The sequence below is a fragment of the Stenella coeruleoalba genome, assembly GCF_951394435.1.
Source record: "Stenella coeruleoalba genome assembly, chromosome: 4".
In the NCBI taxonomy this organism is placed as follows: Eukaryota; Metazoa; Chordata; class Mammalia; order Artiodactyla; family Delphinidae; genus Stenella; species Stenella coeruleoalba.
Window position 1 is genome coordinate 141,035,622 of NC_137149.1, and position 19,742 is coordinate 141,055,363.

At 36.8% G+C, this 19,742-nt stretch overlaps 1 protein-coding gene across 1 annotated transcript in view; it reads right to left on the minus strand.

Annotated features, from left to right (window-relative positions):
* MMRN1 (multimerin 1) overlaps nucleotides 1–19,742 on the minus strand; it is a 72,523-nt gene that overhangs the window by 26,376 nt on the left and 26,405 nt on the right. Inside the window, exons 3-6 of the mRNA XM_079919620.1 lie at nucleotides 16,502–16,621; nucleotides 13,773–13,879; nucleotides 2,240–2,341; nucleotides 738–911 (exon numbers count right to left, since the gene is read on the minus strand). Coding sequence (XP_079775746.1) covers nucleotides 738–911; nucleotides 2,240–2,341; nucleotides 13,773–13,879; nucleotides 16,502–16,621 — 503 coding nt within the window. The remainder of the gene's footprint in view (nucleotides 1–737; nucleotides 912–2,239; nucleotides 2,342–13,772; nucleotides 13,880–16,501; nucleotides 16,622–19,742) is intronic.

Here is a 19,742-nt window from a genome sequence, read left to right on the forward strand (position 1 = left end):
GCCTGAGAGCTGCCATGAGGGCTCAACAAGGCCACAAGCCAAGAAATGCAGTGGCCTCCAGAAGCTGGGAAAAAGCCAGCTTACAGTCATCAAGAAAATGGAATCTCAGTCCTACAACCGCAAGAAAATGAATTCTGACAACTCAGCTTAGCAGGAAATGGATCTTCCTGTAGATCCTCCAGAAAGGAACACAGCCTGCTATTTTTAAGAGCACAAAATTCAGGCAAAACTGACTCACATTTCTATGAATAACAACCTGGTGTGTTTTAGAATATATTTTATTGATTATCTTCCATGAGCGAGATACTTTCTGGGATAATAATGCACTTTAGATTTATCCTCAATATCTTCATCAACATTAAGATAACCATGGATCTAGCTGTCCCTGACAATCATCCCTTAACCTCACCTTTATCTTGAGCTGCGAACCACAATTGGAGCAGATTAAGTACGGCTCATTTTAACTATAAAGGAATACAAGTTAGACTGTAACTAGGTACATAATGTCAATAAGTCAGATGAAATATTCAGACAAAAAGTTGACTATATTAGTAAACAATATTTAGATGCTTCAACTTATTTCAGAAATTGAGGGATTTAAAAGTATCTTATTCAAAAAAAATCTTAGACTTCTCTATCACCCAATCTAAAGCAAAAATCCCAAAATGATGTGAGAAAAGATAAATGAGTCATTTGCTGTTTGTCTCAACTGAATGAATAATTTATTTTACTTTTACCTTTTAGAAAAGATTGAAATTCCCTGCCTTTATCTTCACTGATTTTCCCTTCCAGTGAGGAGTATGTGTTCTTTATATCACTCACGGCCAAAGAAATATTGTCAATCTTCTTCTGCAGAAGGGTCAGTTTCATTGCCTGGTAGTTCATCTGGTCAGTCATTTTTTGTGTCACTGCTGCATATAGAAGAGGAGAAAATGGGAAACGTTTAAACATACATATTTAAAAACCACTTAAATTTCATGATAGATTGAAAGGTCATTCAAATAAGCCATGTTTGCACTTCATATTTGAAAATACAGATTATATGCACTTAGCAAATGGCATCCTGAATTTTATACTAATATTTAGGGGTAGAAATTTGTAAAAAGCATTCTAATATCTTAGATTTCTAAAATGTTTTAACTTTGTCTAGAATTTTCAGTCTCTCTTTTGCTAACCTGAAAGAGTCATTGTTAAACTTTCAATAGATGAGGAAATTGAGGGTCAGAAAACTGAAATACCTTGCTTGAGGTTACAGAGCTAATGCTTTATCTTCTGCTTTCAAATCCAATGCTCCAGCATTAAATAGATGTAACCACAGATATACACACACACATATGTATATATAATACATGTATGTATGTAGTTTGTATCTATATTCTGAGAATTGTATTCTTTACTGAGGTATTCTTTAGAGAGATAGAGAGATTCAGAATTTGGTTAGAATCACTTTATAAAGCAATGATACTTTGCATGCCATTACACATGCATTTCAATAACTCAAGGAGGATTTTACGGTATCTTGTGAAAATACTGAATTTCAATCCCTTAAAAAAATTTGAGTACAGATCCTAAGCTATATTCACCTGCATTCTTAGAGAGATCCCCTTAAATCAGATTTCTCAATTTGAGTGCCTTATTTTGTATGACTAGATATATGCCAAACATAGTGAGATGTTTTTAGCAGTAACCAACTTTATGTTTCTAAGAGATGAGGTTAAGTTTAAGAGGAATGGTAAAATATTTATGATTAGAAAGATGAGAAAATATGTAACATGCCAACTTTAGATCAACACGAGGTCCTCGTTGATTCTGAGCCACATTCTTTGCCCTACTCGGTGAGCAATACCCCTCAGTGATCTCTTGTCAACCAAGGGAAGGGAGCCTTCTTAGCTCCCTTAAAATGATCCATGTCAAGGTTCTTCCATGATTGTACTCTTTGCAGGACAAAAGTCTGATTTAATTTTGGAAACCTGTGATTTCCTTACAACCTAGTATGACAGCATTTTTATTCTCCTTCTGTGTCTGCACACAGAGCTCCAGTAATTACACATGTTCCCTTCAGGCTGGGAACCTGCAGCTCACCCATAGTTTCTCCCAACATGCAAATAGAAAAGGATCGAGAGGTATGTTAATGTCACCATCAAACGTTTGACAGCCAAGTGATGTCTTGTTTGGAAGTCATCATAAATAGTGTTGACAGTGATTGGGTTTAGGGATGACAGTAATTACAGTCTGTGACCTGGGTCACCACAGTCTTGCTGCTGCTGCTCGGGCATCCCTCTGCCACCTGCGGCGTGACTCTCAGCCTGGTTGCTGTGTATCAGCTGCTGTTGTTCCTGGGCTAGAGGGAAGCAAAAAGAGAAGAGAGAGAGTTAAGCACTGGAACCGCCTCATTTTTTTCCAGTCCTGAGCAGCAATATGGCTGCTGTGCATTTTCCCGTGTACTGAAGCTTGACGGTCAGCGATGACTGCAGAATAAGAGGCTCCGCCCCCATCCACAGGGTGATGTGCTCCCACATTGGTGTTGGAAGTGCAAGACTCTAGTTCTGTTTGGAAAAAATAAAATTATTAAGGTTTCCTTTTAGGTGAAAATGGGTGGTAGTTTGGGGAAGCCGTGTAAACCGGGGTACGTAAACTGCCGGCATGATTGAGAGGAACCTTAAAATCAGCTGTGTTAAAAGCTAGAGCAGCTTTCTAAGTGGACTGTCACAGAGATGGCTTGTTTAACAATGCAGTTTCCAACTGGTGGCCACTGGAAGTAAGGGAGAGCTACAGGTTCTTTACTAAAAGAATACCTGCGTAATAGTGCCACTTAAATGGGCTGTTCCCAGATTTTTAAGAAATGCATAGGCTCAAAACCTAAGGACTGCATGTAAAAGTAAACCATTATAGGGCATGTCTCGAGGGGTTCTATCTGTAAAATCAGTGAAATTTCAGAAGAATAGAAATTCTTGTAAAGCAAATTTACTCTATTAAAGAATTGCTTCTCATTTCCCATGAATCAAGTAATATTTTAAATGGCAATATAAGTTTTCATTGGGGAAAACAGTTTAGAGGGAAGATTTATTAAACATATTGAACACATCAAGTAATGTATGTCTGTAATTTGCAGACTTCTAATGAACAAATTTATTCATGGAAGTCTGCATATCAGACATGAGAAAACAAGCGTTTGGTGTCTGACTGTGCTTCTTCCCGTGTGAAATTATGTACCACTGAAACTGCACCTCTGGCGCATGTTAATTATGCTCCCTAAGGCATATGTGGCTGGGACAATAATACTAAAGCATCACTACTCCACAGAAAATATATTTGCCACTAATTTGAGTTAGTCTCTATTGCTAGATTGAATTTTGCATTGCTTTCTTCAGGGCATTGAGCTAAATTCATGAATCTCCATTCATGTCCAAGGTTTTTGCTTTGATTTTGTTTCTTCTTTTTCTCCACTGCATAATAGATGGTCCTGCATAACTGTTGATTTATTTGGTGGAAGAAAACAATCTGTAGCTTGGGGAAAAGTGTATGCATTTGAGGGCTGCAGTAGGTGGTGAGAAGTATTAAACTTCTGCTAGATCCTAGTAATAAAGTTCTTATAGCCCCAATTCAAATGAATTCATACAAATATATCTGCTAAATAATTGTATGGTTTTTAAAATCAAGGTTCCTTCTTAGATGATGTAATAAAGCATTTTCCTGGCAGCTAAAATCTATCTACCCAGGAGGGTTACCAGAGAGTAAAGCAATGATTCTCAAACCAGGCTCTCTGAATCAGCAGTGTCAGCATCACCCGGGAACTTTAAAAAATACAACTTCTGGGCCCCATCCCAGACCTGCTAATTGAAGAAACTCTGGAGTGAGGCAGCAATGTGTGGTTTAACAAGCTCTCCAGCTGATTCCAATGCACACTAAAGTTTGAGAACCACTGGAGTAGAGCATCAAGATACATCTTCCTTAGCAACTTCCCACCTCGCTACCTTCCCTGTTTCTCTTAGCAGTGGAAGAGTGTTCAGGATACAGACTTGTCAGTATTACAGCAAAAGGAACAGGTGGGTTTAACAGAATGAACAAATGGGTCTTTTCATTTTTTTACTGCTTACCTTTCTGAGCTAGATCATAGGAAAACAAAAAGGGCTGGTGTATTGAAATGCATACCACGACTTGGTAGGCAGAAGACTTTGTTAGGAAGCAATGTGTAATTATGGTAAAACAAAGACCATATTGTTTTGTGACATACAAACAAGGTTGCTCTTCAAATTTCTTTTTCTATCATTAACTTTTAATGCATATTATGTTTTTGCTTTTTTTTTTTTTACGTTTCTTTAGAATAGTGATTTTTTCATCATGGGTGGAAATTAGAAGCATCTGTTAACTTTGAAACACTAAGTGTTAATGTTCTCTCCATCCTCCTCCTACCCATCTGAAGATTATGATTCAGTAACTGTTCTGGGGAACTGAGCATGTGTGTACAGAGTTTTTTAAACTCTGCAGGTGATTTCGATGTATGACCCTGGTTAAAAAGCACTAATTTAGAACAAATTTCAAAATTTTCTAATTCTAATAAGTAAATTCAATGGTGTAAGGCAGAAAATACCAGATGTTTAAGTTAAAAATTGCAATCCAGAAATTGATCTTCAGAGATTTTTCAACAGCCGTAAGTGCTTGTTGATAACAAGAGCATATGTTAAAGACTTGATTTATTAAAACTCTAGTGAATAAAAACCTTTAGTCTCCTACCATTCCATAGAGAAGCAGGCCTTTACAAGGAGTCAGTGAAGCGGGGTGGACGTGCAGGATGACTGTCACTGTTCGTGACTCCCTAGTATAGATGATATTATTCCCTCTGTTGTTAGGACACAGGATCCCTGAAGAGGGACTCCTAAGCATGGATGCATGTGAAGTGTCTGAGCCACCTCCCCAGAGATCAAACCCAGAGTCCACTTACAATTGTAGAATGTCTCAGAAATAAAAGGGCCTTCCCACTCAAAGCCTAGGCTATAGCTCCTGACTCCCACCTGGTAACATTCCACATACCCCAACTCCAAAACTGTATTTAGTCAGTATGCACCGGTGTGACCTAGCAATTATTAAAATACTGAAATACAGCCATACCTATTGGCAAATATATAAAGTGTAATAAGTGATACAATTAATTATAAAAATCAAAATATTAACTTATTCCAAGTTAATTGTGGATACACGATAAAGAATAAAGATATATCTTGTAGGATACATGATAAATGTATGGAATTCCTATTATAATAACATCCGAGAACCGTTTTTCAGAACTAGCAGTTTGTTGGGCCCGTTTCACGCACTACATAGAGTTTATGAAACATTCTATGTTTTGGCAGAATCATCAGTTTATCATTATGTGTGATTTATGTAGTAGTTAGAATTTCCAAATTGTTTGGTACTTACTTTAGTTTACTTGCTAGCACTAATTGTCCTCAGCACATAATTTTTGCTAAATATTATTAAAGAATTTATAATCAATTATTGAAAACACTGGAAGAGACAAAAGTTTAAATTTTCAAAGTATTTCTTTTAGATATCATGAGTTGGAATTTTTTGAATCTGAGAAAAAAACAAATGTTTTCATAATGAAACTAGTCCTGGATTATCTAATATACAGTGCAGAAATCAGTTAGTCTGGACATCTTTTGATATATAAAATATCAAAGTCAAAAATATCAATATCAAAAATCAATTCAATTTAAAATGTAATTAGTATTTTTGAAATAAAATCAGCTTGATTTTCAATAAAAATTAGTGGGCTATTTTTACTTAATATATAAATGTTGATTTCAAATAATGATATGAATTTGTATCATTTAAAATAAAAATTGGGCTTCCCTGGTGGCGTAGTGGTTAAGAATCTGCCTGCCAATGCAGGGGACACGGGTTCGAGCCCTGGTCCGGGAAGATCCCACATGCCGCAGAGCAACTAAGCCCGTGAACCACAACTACTGAGCCTGAGCTCTAAGGCCCACGAGCCACAACTACTGAAGCCCACATGCCCTAGAGCCCGTGCTCCAAACGAGAGAAGCCAACGCAATGAGAAGCCCGCGCACTGCAACAAAGAGTAGCCCCCACTCGCCACAACTAGAGAAAGCCTGCACGCAGCAACGAAGACCCAACACAGCCAAAAATAAATAAATTAATTGATTAATAAAAAAAGTAAACCCTCAATACTGATCTAAATAAAATTACAATACAAGCCTATATGAAAAAAGTAAAATAAAAATTACTAGACTTATTTGTCCTCATGACATTCAATTTCTGTTAAAATTCATTTGTGATCAAGAGAAAAATATTAAAGAACTTTATGAAATTAGTCTCATGAAATAAGCTTTTGTAATAATAAAAATTTTCAAGTTAAGCAAAGCTTTTGAAATAAAAAACTTCAAAAACACTTTATCAAGTATGTTAATAAAAATCAATAAAATAAAAATATTTAGAAAAAATTAGAACTTTTAACATTATCATATAATTGAAATAGTAGATCATTTCAGAAGAGAAAAATATTATGGAAGTTACCTGACAAAATAATTCTGATATAAGAATATCATTTCAAATCAGTTTTACGTTTAGCATTTGGAAAACAAGCTTTTTACAAAAAGAAAAAAGAGAATTGGTTTTCAGAAATGACAGTCTAATAGAAATGTCAATCCTTTTTTAACTTTATAAGGGAAAAAAATATTCCCCTTTTTAAACTGGAGATAACTTGAAAACTGATAAAAGATATTTTACATATGAAAAATGTTTATACATAGTATTTGACACAAAAATTCATAAGGGATAAACTACATGAGAAAACAGATTTTCTAATAAATCATATGAAAATGAAATTTTTATGACAAAACTCGAAAGTATAATAAATGTTTAAGTTCCTTGATTTATGATGCCCTAAATTTGACCAAATGATGTTTGCAAAGCTCTATGAGTTAATTAAATAGGACATTCCTACAAGAATTTTTATGATTTAGTTAATAATAAATATACTGAATATTTAAAAATGCACACACTCTTTAAGGACTGAAAAAAAAGGAATGCAATCACTGTTAACTCAGTAGTGGCCAGTAGATAATTCAGCAGGATGGCAATATCATTGATGTTAAAAGAAATTATAAACATACTGAGATTTCCTGTCACCTAATGGCTCTAAATCTGATGGAGAAATCTCTAAAGGAGATGGACCTGTATTAAATCATCTCTCTGACATCATTTAGCTGGTGTCATCCATGTCAAAAGAAAGAGCATACCAATAATTTGTAGAAATTAATAAGCTGTTTAGAAATTATTTGAATGAAACACGAGTGATTTGTGTTATGGCTTATATTACTTGGTATATAGTTTATAATATAGAAAACATATGCATTAACTTAAGAAAATAAAAAGTAATGCATTCTTAATTTTTGATTTTTATATTAATGTATATATTAATTGATACTGAGTCGGTTGTCAAATGTTTGAATATGACCCCTGCCCCTTCTTACCCCATCCTCATAATCAAGAGGCAGATTGGTTGAGGCAGTCACGATCCTGACTAAGGTGGAACCACCGCAATAAAAATCACGACAGCATTTTACACAGGGTTTATTTCCAGGGGCTCAAAATCCTACGCTAAAGCTTTATTATAAATCATAAGGCATTATTTTATATTGCATTATCATATTCTAATGAAATTGGGTCTCTTCATCTCTTTACAAAGTATTACATCTTGCATAGTTAATGTAGAGATTATTACATTGCATCTCATTGAATATTCTCCATTTGAAAAGTACTGGCAAAGCAGGGAATCACGCGCACACACACACATACACTCACACAAGAGGAAGTAGGGGGTATTTTACGTGTGCTCCGTTCCTATTTGAGGGGGGGTAATTCATCAAGTCGTAGTTCTCGCTTTGCCACTCAGCCCAGGCAAGATCCTGAATGTGCAAGAAGTGAAAACAAACCTAGGTTAGAGGGAGAGGGTCAAGAACAGAAAGGAGGCAAACAAAAAGAATTCAAGAGTAATTTTCTATTGACCTTAGGGTCAAAAGAATTTCAAATAAGTCTTATTCATGCAATCTGGAAAAAACCTATTGCACGGCAAATGAGAGGATAGAAAGTGACATACCAGAGAAAATCAGCAAATTAGAAATAAAAACTAAAAAGAGAAGAAAAAAATTTTGAACCGGTGACAAGTAGGAGAAGAGAAATTAAATAAAGCTTTCAGGAAGAAAAAAAAGAAAGAAACTGAAAGGGATAAAAGATTAACACATAGAAGTATTGAGTGGAAGTCTTCAGTTTTCTTGCACACTCGTTTTTGGTGATTCACTCCTCAGTATGTGGAAACAGAATATCTACGAAATAAAAATGAAAATTTCTCCATATTTTTGTAAAGTTTTAAAGAGACTGATTTGAAAGAAAATGTAATTGGAAAAATCCTTTCAATATTGAATTACAAAAACTAATGTGATTATGTGTGTGTGTGCATAAAACTTTCCATTTGCTCTTAGCTATAGTTATTTTTAAATTAATTGTTTTAGGAGGAAATAGGTGAGGAAATTATACTCCTAATTGTAAAAGAAACAACTATTAAGCATCACACAAAGATCTTTGAGATCCAATTGTCATATGAACCTCTTTTCTCTGGAATTCATTGGATGGGGTCTGTGAAAACCTGAAATACCTGTTTAGCAAATTCAATAGTTTGTTATCTTTTCTTAGCTCTGTTTGTTGACTGGAGTTCAATACTTGCATTCATCCCAATTTATTTCTCAGTATTTAGCTGGTGGAGAAGCACTGATAGGATCTCTGACAGCGGAGTCAGTTACTCTCCTGTGATAAAATTCCTGGTTGATCGATGCTCTTTTATTTTTTCATTTAGCAATCTTTCTGTCTTCCCCACGTATTCTCTACCACAGGACTGCCACGATTCTAGGTTTTCCAGGCAATGTATCTTATCTTGCACTTAAGCACAGACCTTTACTTTGTTCCACAGGGCCCAAATTTCTGTCTCTTCTTTTTTGATCCTTTCTAAGATATTGGAGCTGAGACAGAAGGGCATTTATTTAAGTCAAATAATTTCCAGAGATCTTTATGTACTTCTCATTTTAAAAAAAATTCAATATATTTTAAACATTGGATTTCTTTTTTCTCTTCTCCCAATACAATTACTCTTTTTCCCTTGCACTAGAAACTCTGATCTTGGTGGATCAAGGACTTAGAGAAGCAAGGTCAGCAAGTGTCAAGAGCAACCGTTTTCTTATTAGGTGCTTTTTCTTTCTTTCTTTCTTTTTAATTAGACAGGTTTTATTTGTGAGGTGTTTTTTTGTTTCCTTCCAGGCCTTTGAGGCATATCGTGGAAGTCATTAATGGCAACTCAGTAATGAGGAAGCTTGCTCTCTCTGCCTTAGAAACAAACTTTCCTGTGTGGCTTGACAAGACGGGTTTCCAGCTGATTCTTTGATATCAACTGAATGCTTGCATGACGATGTTCAGTACATATGTAAAGATTTACCGAGATTTAGTAGTTAAACAGTAGAATGCAGTTTTATGCAACAAAGGTCCCTGGTGTTTTTTGACTAAATGTATCATAATTTTATTGAGCAAAGATGCTTACAGGAGGTAATGTTCTTTTTCAAAGAGGAAAGCATTAATCACCACCGAGGAGAACCAGATATACAAAAATATAAGAAATACAGGGTTTTTTCTGTTTTAAATATTATAACTTTTATGGCATAGTAATTGGAGTAATATTTAAAATAATCTTACTAGAGAAGCCCCATATTTATATTGTTAGTTACAATAGCTCTTACATAATTTATTGAATTAGTGCACACTTGTGAAATGAAATATTTTTATATATTCATAACATATGGCAGGGTTAGTTTATTCCAATTACTGCATAATTGCATTTTTTAACATTCATAATAACTGTGATAGATTTTATAAAGCACAATTTTATGAAATATCTTTTCCCTACATAGAGGATCTGATTAAAGCTGACTGGACTTTGTTTTTTTATTTTTTAACATCTTTATTGGAGTATAATCGCTTTACAATGTTGTGTTAGTTTCTGCTGTATAACAAAGTGAATCAGCTATACATAGACATATATCCCCATATCTCCTCCCTCTTGCATCTCCCTCCCACCCTCCCTATCCCACCCCTCTAGGTGGTCACAGAGCACTGAGCTGATCCCCCTGTACTATGCGGATGCTTCCCATGTGGCACATATATACAATGGAATATTACTCAGCCATAAAAAGAAACGAAATTGAGTTATTTGTAGTGAGGTGGATGGACCGAGAGTCTGTCATATAGTGTGAAGTAAGTCAGAAAGAGAAAAACAAATACCATATGCTGAGTAGATTTTTAAAAAACAGATTTGCAAAGAAGTTTTTTTTTTTCCTCCTCTCTGATCTAACATTTTTTGAACTTAAATTCCTGTACTTTGTGTCATTAGAGCAAAGCCACAATTTCCTTGTACTACTTGAGAACATTTTAGAGACATCTACTGGAAAAGCAAATTATTGCAATTTTTATAAAATTGGCTTAAAAAGTATGTTGTTACTGACATTTCAAAAAACTTTCTCGCATATCATATCACAAATCTAGCTCCCTTTCTGAGACAAACTCGTTGACCCTCAAAAAGATATAACAAATGTAAAATATATAAAAAGTGTTACTTTGCCATTGGACTTAATGCTCCTTTTTCTCCCAGCAAAACTCTATTCACTTAGACTTCTTAAAACTTAGTTTCTTCTTGACAGTATGACTAATATTTTTAATAAACTGATCTAGAACTTATTACCAGAATTTTGATTATCTGAGTTGCAGCAAAAAGAGCATCTGTGGAGGGTTAGTAATATTATAAACAGCATATTGGAGAATAAGACAACGGAATAATTGCCCCATGGATTCTTTTTTAACTCTTTATTTTATATTGGAGTATAGGTGATTAACAATGTTGTGTTAGTGTCAGGTGTGCAGCAAAGTGATTCATTTATACATGTACATGGATCTGTTCTTTTTCAAATTCTTTGGACCCGAATTTTGAATCACAACATCCTTTCCGAACAGGTCGGGGATGGGTCTATAGAGAGAGAGAGAGAGACAGAAAAAGAAAAAGAGAGGGTAGAAAGTGAAGGAGGAGAAATAAACAAGAGTACAGTTGCCAGCAATTCCATTTTATTCCTGATCTACCGATTTTTTTGTATATTTAAAAAGACCTCCCTACTGCAATTTAAATTAAAATGGTTACTTTTTCTATTATGAAATGAATTTTGTTGTGGGGAGGAAACTTGTTGGGGAAACAGGGAGTTGTGAAATTCATGTAATAGTTTACAAATTTTCTGTGAATAAAATAATTTCCTCTTGTTGTAAAGGACTAGCACTGAAGTAATTATCACGGTAGCTACATAACCAGGTTTTCCAAACCCTTGAGGGCTCTGAAGAGCTTTAAAGAATGGATCAGTCACACTGATTATTCTTGCCATATTTGGAGCTGCTTGTCATATGAGACAGTGTGGAGAGTGCTGTCAAAGGAAACCTGACAATTTTCTCTGCCACATAAGAATAAAAGACTGTTGGCACATATATAAAGTGTGATGAAAAGGGGCGGGGGACCTTGGCACATAATTGGGTAGGAATCAGAAGAAAAATATGTGCACCTCCCCACCCCCGCTCCAAGGATAGATGAGATAATGAAGAATGGCTCAAGGGACAAAGGGACTCAGTAGTTCTTGATACTACCAGTGCATCAACTGCAGTAATAAAGAATTCAACAGCTTTTATGTACTTCAATAAAAGGGAAGATGAGGATGGTCAGGATGCCGTAGGGAGCAACAGTCGGTTCTTTTGGAATCACAGTTGTATTAGAGTTGATTGTATGACAAAATGACACAATGGGCATATCTGCCATCAGAAAATTATTCCTACCATAGATTTCAATAGAAAGAAGTCCTTCCCACAGCAGCTTAATCAGCACATACCTGAATTATGAGTAATTCTAGTTACAGTATTGTGACAGAGAGTCATAGAACTGTTCTGGGACATTTTTGTTAATGGGGATTCAAGATAACGATTTGTGAATCCAGTATTAAACATATCCACAGGTTGCATCCATTAGAACATGAGGTGTTAGTAAGCAATCAAAGCTAAACTGTTTGAATTCATTTAAATATTTCATATAATACTTTTCTAAAAAAGGGAAAAATAGTACGTAGCAGGTATTCAAAACTGTCAACTCGTCTTGTCTCTTGTGTGTATATTTATAATGATGGAATTCTATGTTTTTCCCTCCTAGGCATATACAGTCCATCATAGTGATTAATAATCGATTAGCAGGTATAAAAGGAAGAAGCATGAAACAACACAGTCCTCATCAGCTGGACACCATGACATTCTTTGACATACAGACTTTGCTTCCTATCTCTTATGTACGATAGGGTGTGGAACGACATTCGAAATTTCTAGAAGGGTATATTGTGAACAAACACTGAATATTTAAGAAATGATCATGGAATTAAAATCCTTTTTCATAAGGAGAGAAATATAAAAATTAATCTTAGACTTTAGAAATATAATTCTAAATACTCTTAACCGTCTGACATACACAGACTATAAACAAATAGGTTTTACCGCTGTGAGTATATCTGTGCACCTCACGGAAATTAGAAATCCTTTGAAAGCAGGATCATATTTGGAGTTTTTCTTTTTTACAATATGGTAAAGTATCTTGTTTGCAAATATTTTCGGTATAGATGATATTTTGTTTAAAACTTTATTTTACCTGGTTATAAATGAAGCACATATTCATGCTGTACTCTGGAAATGTATTAAATTTTTATAACATCTTTGAAATTAAGGCCATATCCAGAATAAATAGCGTTACAGTGAAATTTGCCTATAGATTCTCAACGAATGGGCTAGAAGAACCATATATAATATCCTTAACTAAACTGCAGGTTTTCTAGAGCTTTTATATTACAACTTTCTTTTTGTAAAATGTGCATCATAATGGTTTCTCCACACTTACATTAATTTTTAATCACAGTCTCTTACACTGCTGATTGAATTCCCCACTACCGCTAATAGCCTTCCTTGTACTATTCATTCATTTAAAATATGTATGCGGAGGCCATATCTTACGTTTCACAGGGAACCTGTTTAAAGCCCAAAGCAAAATAACAGCCACATGGATGCTACGCCACAGCAGGTTACCATGTACTTGATGAGCCTTTTGCCACCAGAAAATCCTTAAAATCTGTTGAAAAAATGGCTCCATTAGGAGATTTTTTTAAAAGCAGGATTATTCATGTCATATTGGTATATTCTTTACAACTGAATTTCATTTAGAGACGATATTATTTCCAATAACTGCACTGGAACAAAACTAGAGGGTAATCTTATTTTTACATAAGGTCACTTCTAATGACAGTTTATTTAAACATATACAATTAGGATTTCTGATATTTTAACAAGGCATGTGTCTATGCCATATAGCTAAGAAACAGTAAGGTATGTAGTCAGGTCTCCAATTATTCATCCTGTGAAACCAACACAAAAATGATGAGAGAAGTTAAAGGACAGCTTATGAGATATCACAGCTACTAAATTAGGAAGCTCGAAGAAAGTAACAGTCTTGATAGTTTGGCTACATGTTAATTAACTTTGCTCAAAAGATAAATTGCAACTCTTTTCTTCACTGGAATCAGTTGCTTATTCTTTAGAAGTTTTATGCTTCTCATTGTTATTATGAAATTAAGATTAGAATATACCTTCTAACTGACATTTTGGTCCACTGAATCCAGGACAGCACTTCCATTCTAATGAGGTAACAATTTTATGTTGCATCCTGTACACAGGATTTGATATCTTCTGAGATCTAGAGAGGAAAGCAGTTGGGGGAAAACAGATTATTTGTCTCACATTAAATTATCAATTGGAATAAAAGTGTTTGGGATGATACCTGGAATATAATAAACATTCAGGGACTTCCCTGGTGGTGCAGTGGATAAGACTCTACATTCCCAATGCAGGGGGCACAGTTTCGATCCCTGGTCAGCAGATCCCACATGCATGCTGCAGTTAAGAGTTTGCATGCCACAACTAAGGAGCCCACCTGCCGCAACTAAGACCCCATGCAACCAAATAAATATTTAAAAAAAATAAGCATTCAGTAAGTGTTATCTGTTCTTATTATAATAATCTTCATCATCAATATTATTGTCAAACTTAGATTTCCTTAAGTACATTACAAAAAGCATTAAGGTTTATACTTTTTGGTATTTTAAATTTATACCTATCATTATGTTTTCTAAAGACTCTATAACTTTTCCCTTGGTAATGCTTTTCACTAAACCAATGTTAAAACTTATTGTAATTCTAATTTTTAAATAGTTTATGGGAATAATTTTTTTAGTTCTTATTTCTTAAATCATTATAGTTAAAAGGATGTGTTTTCCTCCAGATCAATATCAAATAACTCAAAACAAATCAGATATTCCACTGTGACTTCAACCTGTACTTTCTCATATCTCAAGTTTTTAAATTGTACCATCTATTATTTCTCTCATCTAGTATTTCTCTAAGAGGGAGGTGAGGAAGGGAAGAGGATCTAACATGAGAAAATGTTGTTTTTGAGAAGAAACCATGAAAGGGAAATAAAGAAACTATAACATTTCAAATTAACAATCAATATAAGTAGTGAATGGCCCTAAATTGCAGGCGTTATGTATGTAAATGGAAATCATAAATCCAATTTGGCCATATTAGCCTTATCCTCATGACTTCAACATTTAGCTAATACCTATCAAATGATTCTGTGAAATGGGTATGTATTATCTTGTTTAGTCCTCATATTAGTTCTATGAGGAAAGTATTATTATTATCTTGACGTGCTGATGAGGAACCCGAGGAACAGAGAGATGGAATACTTGCTGCAAGTCCCACATCTAAAAGTTATCGAGCTAGGATTTTAATCCACTCTGCATGGCTTAGCCTCTCCTGTCATTATCTAGAGTTTGTTATGTGTGACTATGGGGCGACCACAGTAGTCACTCTCATGGATTATGTATTATAACAGACTGGGTTTTAGTTTCTGCTATAACCTGATGGGCAATTAATTATGTGTGAAATTATTCCTCAATTTTAAAATGAGCTGTAAGACTCCTTCCATCTCTGAAAGTAGGCTAATCATTCATCTGTGTTTATTTCTGTAAATTATACTCAGCCAATAACTCTGTTCAGTGAAATATCATATCTAGTCCAACAGCTAGTGCTAAATAGGAAGTAAGGTAGCTTGGAAAGGATTCTTTAGAGTTTATTAGGGTGAACTCAAGCAGTTAGTTGCATTATTATTGGATTCAATGTTCCTGCTTTGGCAAACCGGATTGCTGGTGTATGTGGCTCAGACAGAAAGAAAAAGTGACTGAAATAGTGAGTGAATGGAGAGAACCATTCAAATGCAGAGAAAGATAAGAAATGAGAATAAAGATACCTATGCCTAGTTTGTTTAAAGAGAGAAAAAAGCTCACCTTGAACTCAGAAGGGCAGTATGATGGGGGTTACTGTGGTAATAGTTTCATTACTAAAGAATTAACAGTGCATTCTTTGTATCTCAGGTTGACTAGGAAATTGTCACAAAGGGAGTAAATGCCAGAAACAGAACTGGAGCTCAGCTCTCCCAAATCCCTAAGATATGCTTAGTTCTCTGGACCATGAGCCCTAGCTATTTCTTTAGGGACTACGAAACACCTTGATTTTATGTATCCTTATTGCACACTTTTCCAGATTGCCAGTGTGTCAGATTCACTGCCTGAGTTACTTGTATGACTATTTGTATAACATTAGCCATCATGGCCTGAATGACAATTTTAGTTTTTATTGCAGGCATTCCTGAAACACCCCCAGCTGAGCTACTGTGACTGTATGAATTCAGAGAATTTATCAATTACTCAGCCCCACATTTTAGGACAATTACATAATTAAAACAAAAACCCCTAAATAAGTCATTACAATAGACACAAGAAGAAAGGCCCTACTTAGCTGCTTTACCATGCATAATAGCAATTAGTGGCTTGCAAAGTTATGGACTTCTCTTTGGCCTAGTATGAAAGGGAAATTATCAATAGCCCTTTAAAACTGTATGAATTTAATGGAATTAAAGGACAGGATTGTTGGTCAGGTCATAGAATAGAAGTAATAGTAATAGTAAAAATAGAAAGACACATGAGTTAACATTCACTGAAGACTCACAGAGTACCAGGTACTAGGCTAAACATATTACTCCATTTATCTCACATATTCTAAAAACACCCACATGAGGCAAGTATAATTAGTTTCTGCATTTTAACTTATTTAAGATCATACTTCCAGTTTAATGTGATGACCCTACCCTGACCCTCCTATACTTACATGTACCTGGGATGATTAACTTTCTCTATATATTCCAGGCCACACATGATTATGGTACAAGAAGTACGTATTTTCAAAAAATATTACATACCTCTGAGGACAGGATCCACTGGTCCAGCCACAGGGCCCTCTACCAGCTGGAACATAAGTGACTTGGTTGTCCAGTATCACTGTTGGAGATAATCTGGTATGTACATAAGCACACCAGTTCCTAAGGAAGAGATCATTTTTGTTAGAAAAAAATTGTCAGAAAGAATTCTTTTCATCAAAGTTATTTGCATAGACCTATACTGTCAGCACTGTGTATCAGATACATTGAAAACTTGATATCTGGCTTTAAAATATCTAGAAATGACAGAAAACATATGTTACTTCATTACTGTACTGATGGACAGTAAAGAAGCACTGTAAGGGGAGATTTGAGAAGATGGCGGAAGAGTAAGACGCGGATATCACCTTCCTCCCCACAGATACATCAGAAATACATCTACACGTGGAACAGCTCCTACAGAACACCTACTGAACGCTGGCAGAAGACCTCAGACCTCCCAAAAGGCAAGAAACCCCCCACGTACCTGGGTAGGGCAAAAGAAAAAAGAATAAACAGAGACAAAAGGATAGGGACAGGACCTGCACCAGTGGGAGGGAGCTGTGAAGGAGGAAAGGTTTCCACACACTAGGAGCCCCTTCGCAGGCAGAGACTGTGGGTGGAGGAGGGGGGAAGCTTCGGAGCCGCGGAGGAGAGTGCAGCCACAGACACGGGTGTGGAGGGCAAAGCGGAGAGATTCCCGCACAGAGGATCGGGGCCGACCGGCACTCACGAGCCCGAGAGGCTTGTCTGCTCCCCCGCCGGGGCGGGCGGGGTTGGGAGCTGAGGCTCGGGCTTCGGTCGGAGCGCAGGGAGAGGACTGGGGTTGGCGGCGTGAACACAGCCTGAGGGGTGCTACTGCGCCACGGCTAGCCGGAAGGGAGTCCGGGGAAATGTCTGGACCTGCTGAAGAGGCGAGAGACTTTTTCCTGCCTCTTTGTTTCCTGGTGCGCGAGGAGAGGGGATTAACAGCGCTGCTTAAAGGAGCTCCAGGGACTGGCGCGAGCCGCGGCTATCAGCGCAGACCCCAAAGATGGGCATGAGACGCTAAGGCTGCTGCTGCCGCCACCAAGAAGCCTGTGTGCAAGCACAAGTCACTATCCACACCCCCCTTCCGGGGAGCCTGTGCAGCCCGCCACTGCCAGGGTCCCGGGATCCAGGGACAACTTCCCCGGGAGAACGCACGGCGCGCCTCAGGCTGGTGCAACGTCATGCTGGCCTCTGCCACCGCAGGCTCGCCCCGCATCAGTACCTCTCCCTCCCCCCGGCCTGAGTGAGCCAGAGCCCCCGAATCAGCTGTTCCTTTAATGCCGTCCTGTCTGAGCGAAGAACAGACGCCCTCAGGCGGCCTACACGCAGAGGCGGGGCCAAATCCAAAGCTGAACCCCGGGAGCTGTGCGAACAAGGAAGAGAAAGGGAAATCTCTCCCAGCAGCCTCAGGAGCAGCGGATTAAATCTCCACATTCAACGTGATGTACCTGCATCTGTGGAATACCTGAATAGACAACGAATCATCCCAAATTGAGGAGGTGGACTTTGGGAGCAAGATATATTATTTTTTCCCCTTTTCCTCTTTTTGTGAGTGTGTATGTGTATGCTTCTGTGTGAGATATTGTCTGTATAGCTTTGCTTTCGCCATTTGTCCTAGGGTTCTGTCCATCCGTTTTCTTTTTTCTTTTTTTTTACTTAAAATTTTTTTTTCTTAATAATTTTTTACTTTAATAATTTTATTTTATCTTACTTTATTTTATCCTCTTTCTTTCTTTCTATTTTTTCTCCCTTTTATTCTGAGCCGTGTGGATGAAAGGCTCTTGGTGCAGCAGCCAGGAGTCAGTGCTGTGCCTCTGAAGAGGGAGATCCAACTTCAGGACACTGGTTCACAAGAGACCTCCCAGCTCCATGTAATATCAAATGGCGAAAATCTCCCAGAGATCTCCATCTCAACACCAGGACCCAGCTTCACTCAACGACCAGCAAGCTACAGTGCTGGACACCCTATGCCAAACAACAAGCAAGACAGGAACACAGCCCCATCCATTAGCAGAGAGGCTGCCTAAAATCATAATAAGCCCACAGACACCCCAAAACACACCGCCAGACGTGGACCTGCCCACCAGAAAGACAGGATCCAGCCCCATCCACCAGAACACAGGCACTAGTCCCCTCCACCAGGAAGCCTACACAACCCACTGAACCAACCTTAGCCACTGAGGGCAGACAACAAAAACAACGGGAATTACGCGGCTGTAGCCTGTGAAAAGGAGACCCCAAACACAGTTAGATAAGCAAAATGAGAAGACAGAAAAACACACAGCAGATGAAGGAGCAAGGTAAAAACCCACCAGACCTAACAAATGAAGAGGAAATAGGCAGTCTACCTGAAAAAGAATTCAGAATACTGATAGTAAAGATGATCCAAAATCTTGGAAATAGAATAGAGAAAATGCAAGAAACATTTAACAAGGACCTAGAAGAACTAAAGAGGAAACAAGCAATGATGAACAACACAATAAATGAAATTAAAAATACTCTAGAAGGGATCAATAGCAGAATAACTGAGGCAGAAGAACGGATAAGTGACCTGGAGAATAAAATAGTAGAAATAACTACTGCAGAACAGAATAAAAAAAAAAGGATGAAAAGAACTGAGGACAGTCTCAGAGACCTCTGGGACAACATTAAATGCACCAACATTCGAATTATAGGGTTCCCAGAAGAAAAAAAGTAAAAGAAAGGGACTGAAAAAATATTTGAAGAGATTATAGTTGAAAACTTCCCTAATATGGGAAAGGAAATAGTTAATCAAGTCTAGGAAGCACAGAGAGTCCCATACAAGATAAATCCAAGGAGAAACATGCCAAGACACATATTAATCAAACTATCAAAAATTAAATACAAAGAAAACATTAAAAGCAGCAAGGGACAAACAACAAATAACACACAAGGGAATCCTCATAAGGCTAACAGCTGATCTTTCAGCAGAAACTCTGCAAGCCAGAAGGGACTGGCAGGACATATTTAAAGTGATGAAGGAGAAAAACCTACAACCAAGATTACTCAGCAAGGATCTCATTCAGAGTTGATGGAGAAATTAAAACCTTTACAGACAAGCAAAAGCTGAGACAGTTCAGCACCACCAAACCAGCTTTACAACAAATGCTAAAGGAACTTCTCTAGGCAAGAAAAACAAGAGAAGGAAAAGATCTACAATAACAAACCCAAAACACTTAAGAAAATGGAAATA